Source organism: Argentina silus (genome assembly GCF_951799395.1).
Source record: "Argentina silus genome assembly, chromosome: 11".
NCBI lineage: Eukaryota > Metazoa > Chordata > Actinopteri > Argentiniformes > Argentinidae > Argentina > Argentina silus.
In genome coordinates this window covers 14,323,699-14,333,698 of record NC_139665.1, presented here as the reverse complement: position 1 = coordinate 14,333,698, position 10,000 = coordinate 14,323,699, and the positions used below count along the sequence as shown (strand labels likewise).

The following is a 10,000-nucleotide window of genomic DNA, read 5'->3' as shown; positions in this document are numbered from 1 at the left end:
TATGTGTCTGTGTGTGTGTGTGTGTGTCTCACCGTGTCTTCGTTGAGGCGGCTGGGGAGGCTGCCTGTGGTGGACATACAGTGGTTGAGTCTGGGGGGCTCCTCCAGGGGTCCGAAGGCGCTGACGCTGCGTACCATAGGAGCCCCGGGGGACAGAGCCCCCTGGCGACGCTCACTAGGGATCTCTATACACTGGGCCCTGGAGGAGGGCAGCCTGGGGAAACACACACACACACACACACACACACACACACACACACACACACACACACACACACACACACACACACACACACACACACACACACACACACATACACACATACACACACATACACCACACACACACCACACACACACGCACACACACCACACACACACACACACACACACACACAGCAGTGAGTACAGGACCAGGTGTTGAGCGTGAAGCTTTACAATGCAAAATAGGGAACATGTGGATGTCGAGCGGCTACTTCAAAGACATTCTCTAATGAGACAGTCCAGCTGAAGCCCAAATGAGGACAGGCTCAGGGTGAACACAGCAGGGGAGGCTGGTGGAGGTAGAAATCGGAGGACGGGCTCATTGTAATGCTTGGAATGGAATGGGGAACGGAATCAAACACGTGTTCATCGTGCATCGTAGTCATACTTCCGACTGACCTTCTTCTCACGCATCCTTTGAGGTCAGGAGAATTTTGGATGAGCCGTTCTGGCTTGGATCGGGAACTGGAAGGAACGATGGAAAAATGTGTTGCAATTTCATTGGATGTGACATTCCGAGAACCCTTCCTCCACACGCCTGTAGAATGGCTGCTTGTTGTTAGGAATGTCGTCTTTTCCAACCGGTTAGGACTATTTTGCATAGAGTTGTTGCCTGTGCTAGCTCGCAACATGGAAGAAGCCCCAAAGGAAAAACTGAATTGTGTTTTTTTAGAGCTCCGCGCAAGCAAGGTATTTGATTGGTTTCAAGTGTGGCGAGGCATCATTCATTCAAACAGGAAAGCCTGGTCTCAACGAGGTTACATGCATTACAATGAGCCCCGTCCTCCGATTTCTACCTCCACTAGCCTCCCCTGGAATACAGGTACACTCAGAGCAAATGCACTACAGAATTATTAGCTTTTTATAAAGAGCTGGGGGGTGGAGAGGGGGGGGAGGTGGTGTTTGTGGTGTTACCTGGCGTTCCCTGAGCACTCCTGCACAGTGATCCTAGGAGAGGGGGGAGAGAGGGCTGTGGTGGGACAGGGGGTGGGGGTGGAGGAGGTGGATGTCTCCGTGTCCAGGCCTGTAGACACAGAGTAGGACGAGGACACCGCCTCATCTGCCGATGGACTGCTCTTCAGGAAAAACCTGACGGGAGAGAAAAAGAGATGAGGGAGAGAAAGAGGGAGAGGAGGATGAGGGACAGGAGGATGAGGGAGTAGAGGGTGAGGGAGAGGAGGATGAGGGACAGGAGGATGAGGGAGTAGAGGATGAGGGACAGGAGGATGAGGGAGTAGAGGGTGAGGGAGAGGAGGATGAGGGACAGGAGGATGAGGGACAGGAGGATGAGGGAGTAGAGGATGAGGGAGTAGAGGATGAGGGACACGAGGATGTTGTGACACACTGACGGCGATGTGGCTGCTGCTGTGGTGTACTGTGGCAGTGTGATTGTGACAGGCGGTACTTCAGACCAATGTCTTATTGTAAATCGCTCTGGATAAGATCAGCGTCTGCTAGATTAGGAACAATGAAAAAATGTAAATGTGAATGTTGCTCAGGGATGGTACTCTACAGTAGCAGACTAGTAGAATCCCCAGTTGTTATATTTTTACATTTACATTTATGGCATTTAGCAGACGCCTTTATCCAAAGCGACTTACAACAAATACATTTGTTTAAGTAAGTGAATCATCTATCCATCAGTCATCATAAGAAAAAGTAATCAATGCTCACACCAGGGGCCATTGGCAGTCACAATGCTAGAAGAAGGATCAAACATTCAGTAGCAAAATACAGACTATGTTGTTCTAGCATGTTGCTTCAAGGTTCAGATAGTTTGAATGTGAATGACATAGTTATATAGTATCACAGCGTACCTCCCAGGCCCTCGCAGGTCCCTGATCTCCACGTTGAGGAAGGGCAGGAAGGGGTTGCCACAGAAGGGACAGGTGGTGTTGAGGTTGGAGTCGTCTGCCGTCCAGCCCGCCATGATCTCCTCGTCGTACACCAGGCAGTCGCACGTCTTACAGCGCGAACAGCTGGAGATCAGCAGCTACACACACAGGGACAGAGCCAAGATGGAGTCAGGATGTCAGAGCCAAGATGGAGTCAGGGTGTCAGAGTTAAGATGGAGTCAGGATGTCAGAGCCAAGATGAAGTCAGGATGTCAGAGCCAAGATGGAGTCAGGATGTCAGAGCCAAGATGAAGTCAGGATGTCAGAGCCAAGATGGAGTCAGGGTGTCGGAGCCAAGATGGAGTCAGGATGTCAGAGCCAAGATGAAGTCAGGATGTCAGAGCCAAGATGAAGTCAGGGTGTCGGAGCCAAGATGGAGTCAGGATGTCAGAGCCAAGATGGAGTCAGGATGTCAGAGCCAAGATGGAGTCAGGGTGTCGGAGCCAAGATGGAGTCAGGATGTCAGAGCCAAGATGGAGTCAGGGTGTCGCAGCCAAGATGGAGTCAGGATGTCAGAGACAACAAAATAACATGTTGTGAGCTCAGAATTATAACATTCCATCTGCGTTTTGGACCATCTAAAAAAATCTAATTTCCAAATGTCCCAGTATTTAGATATTCTCTACTTTACATACCTGTAGGGTGATGGCCCTGTTGAGCTATCAAGGTGGAATGTAACATGTAACAGTTCGGCCAGTTGAGATGTGAAAACTTTGATGCTTAATATCTCTGAACTACACCAAACGCCTTATATTTCGGAGCTCACGATGTGCCAGAGGTTTGGACCAATGAGAAGCATGCTTCAAGGGTACTGTAGCGACAGTGTTGGCTGGGGGCCAGGAGGTTTGTTGGGGGAGGTTCTCACCTCCATGGCGTAGTTGTGGAATATGCTGGTGTTGCTGGTGTAGCGAGACCAGCCCGGGTCGGACCTGTCTGGTAGAGGGAAGCCATCAGGGGGAGACAGGACACAACCTGGGGGGTGGGGTGGGACACACACACAAACCACACAATCATCATTGACTATGATCTAGCTGAGGAGCGCCGAGACAGCAGATTCTAGTTAGATAGATCTGAAAACCACTACAGAGATTAAACCAAATGATTTACAATTAATATTTAATACACTTAAAAAGCCTAACTCTTCAAACATTTGAAAAGAATGGTGTTACCACCACATATTGCGAGCATTGCTTTCACATCACAGACCAAAATGTGCCTGCCCTTTCATCTACATACTAATGAGACATTAATGTCACACTGTGCTGCCTGATTGAAGAACTCCAACCACCCACCCACCCACCCACCCACCCACCCACCCACGCAGTAGGGTCGTGGTTGGGGTACCTGGGTGTAGGGGTGGGGGTCTCCCTGAGCCCATCCCCAGACTGGGACTTTCCAGTCGGGTCCGGAGGGGGCTGCGGCGGGGGCTGCGGCGGGGGCCGTTCCTCAGGGGGGAGATCGGGCCGTCAGGTTCCCCCCCCAGGCCCAGCCCCTCCTCATCCAGCAGGGAGGAGCAGTCCTGGTCACCCATGCCCAGGGACGACACACTCAGACGGTCACTGTTACCATCCTGGAAGGGGGGTTTCATGGACGTTCATCTTTACACATACGGAATAAACTATACATTCTATGTAAAACACAAAGTTTGACCTTTTGTTTGTTGTAGTATTTCTTATTGGAAATTCAGACAAAGCTATAAGCTATTTGGTGGCTTACATTTGCAAAAAGAAAACCTTGTGGTGAGAACCAGGGGAGGCAGAAATCGGAGGGCGGGCTCATTGTAATGCATGGAATGGAACAAGGAATGGTATCAAACATGTATTTTATACCAATCCTCATTCCATTCCATGCACCAATGAGCCCGTTCTCTGGTTTCTGCCCCCACCAGCGTCCCCTGGTGAGAACAGCCCAGTAGCCCTCCTACCTTGGTGGGGGTTGTGTAGGTGGCCAGGCGAGAGTACCACTTGCTGGCCTTCTCTGCCACACCTTTCCCAGCGGAGAACATGCTGCTCTTAAACACATCCAGAGTGGGCGTGAGGAGGGTGTCCAGAGCGAAGGAGGAGGAGGAGGGGGAGGGGGAGGGACAGGCCAGGCTCATCCCCAGGGTATCCCCCCCTGCCCTCTCCCTGTAAGGGCTGGGTCGTGGGCTGGGAGTGGGGGTGGGGGTGAGGCTGGAGGTGGTGGTGGAATGGGGGCAAGGGGGAGAGGACATTATCCGCTGGCGCGAGGCCTGGGAGGGGGAGTGGTAGGTGCGGGAGCGTGGTACCCCTCCGGTCCTGAGGGGGGAGCTGTGGGGCAGGCTGGCACGACGGGGTGCAGACAGGGAGGAGGGGTGGAGGAGTAGGGGGCTGGCGGGGTCCTGGAGGTCCATGCTGGGGGTCCGGCTGCTCAGAGGGCTCCCCATGTAGTTCATATACATCTCTATCTCTCTGGCCAGGTGACGACGCGCCGTGGGGGTGCTGCAGTCGCCGTAACTACAAAAAAAAATCGAATCAAAACAAACTTCATCAAGATAAATGGGTATTTAGAAATCGCATTCACACTTTACACTTGGAGGCACAATAACATTGCAATAGAAGGCAGTAAAACCTGTACCTGGCCACCTCCTGGTCCTCATCCTGACTCCGACTCCGGTGTGACTCTGCTGCCAGGAGGGAAAGCGGGTCAAAGCCCGTCTGGATGTCCGTCCGTTTCACGGCCCCTCTAGAGGACCCCCCGCCCACGCCGCCGTAGCTCGCGCTGCGCTCCACCGTCCTCTTGCGTGAGGGCTCGCCGCTCTGACCCACGCTGTTGGTGCCGCTGTCTGGGCTCGGCCCGTCCAAGTCCAGGTCCTCCAGATCGAATATGCCGTCCATGTTGCCCTTGTCCTCGTCGCTGGAGTCCCTGTCTTCCTCCCTGAGCCTGCGGCCCCTGGCGCCCGGCCCCTCGGGTCCGCCCAGCGCCAGAGAGCGGGGCCTCTTGCTCATGTTAAAGCCGGTGCCGGAGAGGATCTTGGCGTCGGCTCCCAGGTTCTCAGCGATCTTCGCGGGGTCTGTCTCTCCCTGGTGCATGGCGAGGCCCAGGACCGCGCTGGTGCCGCTACCACCGCTGACACCAAAGGCGTCTCCTCCACTCAGCCTGCGACCTCTGACCCCCTGCCAGTCCAGAGCTGACCCCCCGGCGCCTCCGCTGCCTCTGGGAGTTCCCTCCTCCTTTAGGGGACTCTTGTGTCTCCTGTGTAGGCTGTTGGTCTGGACGACACCGATCTCCTCCAGAGAAGAGGAGAAGAGAAGTCCTGCGACGTGGTCTGGAGAGAGGGAGGGAGGGAGGGAGAGAGAAAGTGTGGGATGGATACAAAGAGAGCGGGGGAAGAGAGAGAAAAAAAGAGGACAGGAATAAGAGGATAGAGAGAGGGGGGAGGAAAGAGAGAGTTGAACAGAAAAGTTGTAGCGACATCCCAGGAGGCCTGGCAAAAGCATGCACCGTCAACTCCAATCAACGAACTAAAAAGAGATGACCAAATGAACTTGTTAGTTGTCCAGTCCCGAGTGTTTACCTGTGCTGGTTGTACCTTTGGTCTCACGGGCTGCGTCCTTATAGGGACAGTTGCCGCGGACGATGCCGTGGCGTGGCTTAAATGGAGCGCTGACTTCTGGGAAGTCAAGCTGAGGGAGACAGTCTCCACTGCCCTTAGCACTCTCCGTCTCTGACACTGTATACACACACACACACAGATACGCACACATACACACAGATACGCACACATACACACAGATACGCACACATACACACAGATACGCACACACACACACACACACACACACACACAGATACGCACACACACACACACACACACACGCACACACACACACACGCACACACACAAATACGCACACACACACACACAGATACACAAACATTATAGCACACTCAAATGCAATCTATGAATGCCTAGGGCATAATGAGGACTTTAATAGTTATGTTAATCAATGTATGGATGTTTCTCCCGTTTTATTTACAAAATTGGCATGAAACATGGTGTGAAATAGACCCTCAAAATCCAGTAGAGGGCATCAGAGTCTCTCGGAAGCAACAGCCTGCTCCTCATCCAAATCTCTCACTTTCAACAAGGTCAAGAGAGAACCCCAAATACGACCTCCGTGGTGGGGATTGAAGCTAGTTTGTGGGGTACAAATGGCGGTGTTCTATTATTCGGGATGTGTGGGAGCTGTGTGTGTTCACTCACAGGAGCTGCAGTCACTCTCTTTCTTGTCATCCTTGTCTGCCGTTTTGGGGTCTCCTCTACGAACCTCCTCTTTAGACAGAGAGTTATAACCCAGGTCTGACTGGTCTCCTGAGGGGAGAGAGAGACAAGAGAGTCAGCTACACACTAGACTGGACTAGACTGTCTTTACCACAGGGGAAGCTGGTGGAGGTAGAAATCGGAGGATGGGCTCATTGTATTGCATGGAATGGCATGAGGAATGGTATCAAACACGTACATGTATAACAAATACTTTACTCAGTAAAGTCACTCCCACTAAGGCCAGGTTTGAGTCATTGTGTATTCCAGGCTGGTTTGATACCTTTCCTCATTTCATTCCATCCATTACAATGAGCCCGTCCTCCGAATTCTACCTCCATCAGTCTCCACTGCTTTACCGTGGTATACCAGCACTTAATAGACGCACACACACACACACACACAATGGCTGACAAATCTATCATTCAACTGTTCTCTATCACGTCCTGGCTGGTTGGTGAGCTGACGTTCTCCTAACATTTGTAGCACGACAAACTCACAGCTTCTCTCTCCTCAACTTAACGCACGCCTGTCAACGCAGCTTAGCACGATTCCAAAGCAGTGTTGAACGCAGCTCTCCTCTCCTTCCCCTAATTTTTTTTTTTTAATAATCATCAAATATTCTCACAAAGGTTCTGTCACTGAGCTTGACTTTCTATTAATATTCCTGGCCGGTGGTCTCTGACACTGTGCCCATACGGAAAGCTTGCGTGAGATCACTGCAGCATACAGCACAAAGGGAGGTGGAGTTTCCCTCTCTCTTTTCATCTTCTCATGTCTTCAGGCACATATATCAGTTTTGCAGTAAGGAGTGGGTGAGATATACTGAATAGAATAATGACCTCCTGCGGGCACCAGCAGCAATACAGTAAGGAGGTACAGGGGAGGCTGGTGGAGGTAGAAATCGGAGGCCGGGCTCATTGTAATGCATGGAACGGAATGAGGAATGGTATCAAACACGTGTGTCAAACACGTGTGTTGATAGCATTCATCACTGATACCGTTCCTCATTCCGTTCCATGCATTACAATAAGCCCGGCCTCCGATTTCTATCTCCACCAGCCTCCATTGGAGAGGAACTACAGAACTAGAGTACACAGCAGTTCTAGCCTGCATCATGAACTTTACCGTACTGTGCAGAGGGAGGAATGTAACATCTATCGACCTGGGACTATTTCAGAACAACTCTCACTCTACATTCTTTCATCTCTCTCGAACATGTTTCTCTCCCTCCTTCTCTCATCTCTCTCTTGATTTCTTTCTCACTACAATTCTCTCTGTTTCAGCCTTTCGCTGCAGAGAACGACAGGTCTGTAGAAAAAAAAACGCAGCAGAAGTTTGGGTCTCTAGGCAACCAGCTGTCTAATCAAATTCTCTCTTTCATCTTTCCCATGAGCCTCTCTGCCTGTCGTCTGTAAATAAACCATGAGGCTACAGTATACGCCCCGGCTCCTATACAGTAAACCTATACAGTATCTCACAAGATGATGATGTCAGTCCCGGAAAATTCCCTTAATGCGCAACAAGCCTCCACTCTGCCCAACCCACGCCTCTCCCACTGACCTACATGTACATTTCCACAGTATGCACCCAGACCACTGCAGAGTTGTGGGCTTATCGCCACAATGAAAATATGTTTTCATAATCAAAATGAGTGCGCCTCCTTTAGTAATTGCTCTCCATAATTGACATTGACAAATAAACCCCAACTGGGACTTGAGTGAGAGTGAAGGGGAGGAGAACCAAAAAAAGGGATAAATTAGTGAAGGGAGAGTGCAGCAGACCGTAAGAGGCTCTGGACATACAGAGAGGACAGAGGAGGAGATGAACAGATGATGAGGAGAGAGGACGATGTAGAGAGTGAGAGAGAGAAAGAGAGAGAGAGAGAGAGAGAGCCAAAGGTAGAGAGAAGTACAGGAGAGAGAAAGAGAGGTTTACCTGAGTTGAGGGGGGGTTCTGTGGGTTCAGAGCCCCCCCGGTGTGAGCAGGCCGGCCAGGTCTCCAAGCCCACACTGGCCCCCCCGCAGCTGACTGCATGCAAGGGCACACACAGCACAGGCAGGGCCAGAGTGAGGGGGGGTGGGGGTTAAGGACAGAGTGAGGGGGGGGTGGGGGTTAGGGACAGAGTGAGGGGGGGTGGGGGTTAGGGACACAGTGAGGGGGGTGGGGGTGGGGGTGGGGGGGGGGGTTAGAGAGAGTGCAGAGAAAACATGGGGGAAAAACATGGAAAAAAACATGGAAGGAAAAATTACAGAACGAATAGGCCAAGCGCGGAGGAGAAGAAGGACAGGTAGGAATGGAGGAGTAGGAGGAAGCCGAGTGGAGTGATGAGAGAGGAGGGAAAAAAAAGATGTGTCAAGAGAAAAAAAGGTGTAATAATAATAACAAGATGGCGGCCCCCGTGAGCGTGGCTGGCGGCCATTTTGGGGTGTACCTGTGCTAGATCTATCGTCAGTGGGGTCTACTTTGATGGAGTCAGTGGCGTAGGGGCCACTGGGCTCGGCCGGGTTAGTGTCAGCAGAGCTATCCAGGCTGCCGTGACTCACAGCGTCCAGGTCACTGCTGCCATCTGCCCAAAGACAACAAGCCAGTGTTAACAAAATGGCTCCCTGGTCTAAGGTCCGTTTTTTTTGTTGTTGGTTAATTTGTCTACCAGGGATAGGTAAGCTTGTAGTGTGGGATATGCAAAAAAAAACTGTGAGTGATACCAATTATGAGCTTTTCTATGAGGAACACCCAACCCTACCTCCTATGTCGGATATGTACAGGACAGATGGGGGATGTGTGTGTGTGTGTGTGTGTGTGTGTGTGTGTGTGTGTGTGTGTGTGTGTGTGTGTGTGTGTGAGTGTGTGTGTGTGTGTGTGAAGAGCAGCAGGGAGGCAGGAGTGTGCGAACTTAATGTCTCAGCCACAGGGGGGCATCTGGCTCTGGGCCAATATATACACTCAATTAGAGACACTACATCACCCAGAGACATACACCTCAAGGCCAAATCAAGTCTCACTAGGGAGGAAACCCAGGTCACTAAATTAACCCCACAGTCCTGCATGGTTAAGTCAGGTCACGAGGGGGGGGGGTGGGGGTCACTAGGGGACTTGAAACTGTAGCAATGAATTTACCAGGGGAGGCTGGTGGAGGCAGAAATCGTGAGGACGGGCTCATTGTAACGCACATGTTTTAAACTATTCCTCTCATTCCATTCCTTGAATTACAATGAGCCCGTCTCCCGATTTCTACCTCCACCAGCTTCCCCTGGTTATTATCTCTAATACATTATCCATGGGAGAATTCTCTAGAAGGTTATTCAGAATCCACTCAACTCGCTTATTGCTCTCTCAAAACATTATTTATCCAGAGTCAAGCCAACACATTAGTTCAGCTGAGGGCATGCAACCAAGTTTAGGTTTAGTGTGAGTTGGGGAGGGGGGGGGGGGGGGGGAAGGGGAGGGGGAGGGGGCAGGGGGGGTAACTACTGTACAAGGCTGGACATGGGGCAGTGTGGGTGGGCATGCGAGTCCGCAGGACCTTGGTGGTTGGCATGCATGGGTCTTGAGAGGTT

General features: G+C 51.5%; 1 protein-coding gene across 2 annotated transcripts in view; it reads right to left on the bottom strand.

Moving 5' to 3' along the window:
• LOC310812386 (C-myc promoter-binding protein-like) overlaps positions 1-10,000 on the bottom strand; it is a 316,219-nt gene that overhangs the window by 267,676 nt on the left and 38,543 nt on the right. For both annotated transcript variants that reach the window (XR_014554511.1, XM_083680917.1), the window contains exons 19-28: positions 8,875-9,009; positions 6,384-6,491; positions 5,694-5,849; positions 4,754-5,444; positions 4,083-4,632; positions 3,503-3,728; positions 3,024-3,130; positions 2,081-2,256; positions 1,179-1,352; positions 33-213 (exon numbers count right to left, since the gene is read on the bottom strand). Coding sequence is in view for 1 of the 2 variants with exons in the window: in XM_083680917.1 (XP_083537043.1) it covers positions 33-213; positions 1,179-1,352; positions 2,081-2,256; positions 3,024-3,130; positions 3,503-3,728; positions 4,083-4,632; positions 4,754-5,444; positions 5,694-5,849; positions 6,384-6,491; positions 8,875-9,009 (2,504 nt within the window). In the remaining variant the exon portion in view is untranslated. The remainder of the gene's footprint in view (positions 1-32; positions 214-1,178; positions 1,353-2,080; positions 2,257-3,023; positions 3,131-3,502; positions 3,729-4,082; positions 4,633-4,753; positions 5,445-5,693; positions 5,850-6,383; positions 6,492-8,874; positions 9,010-10,000) is intronic.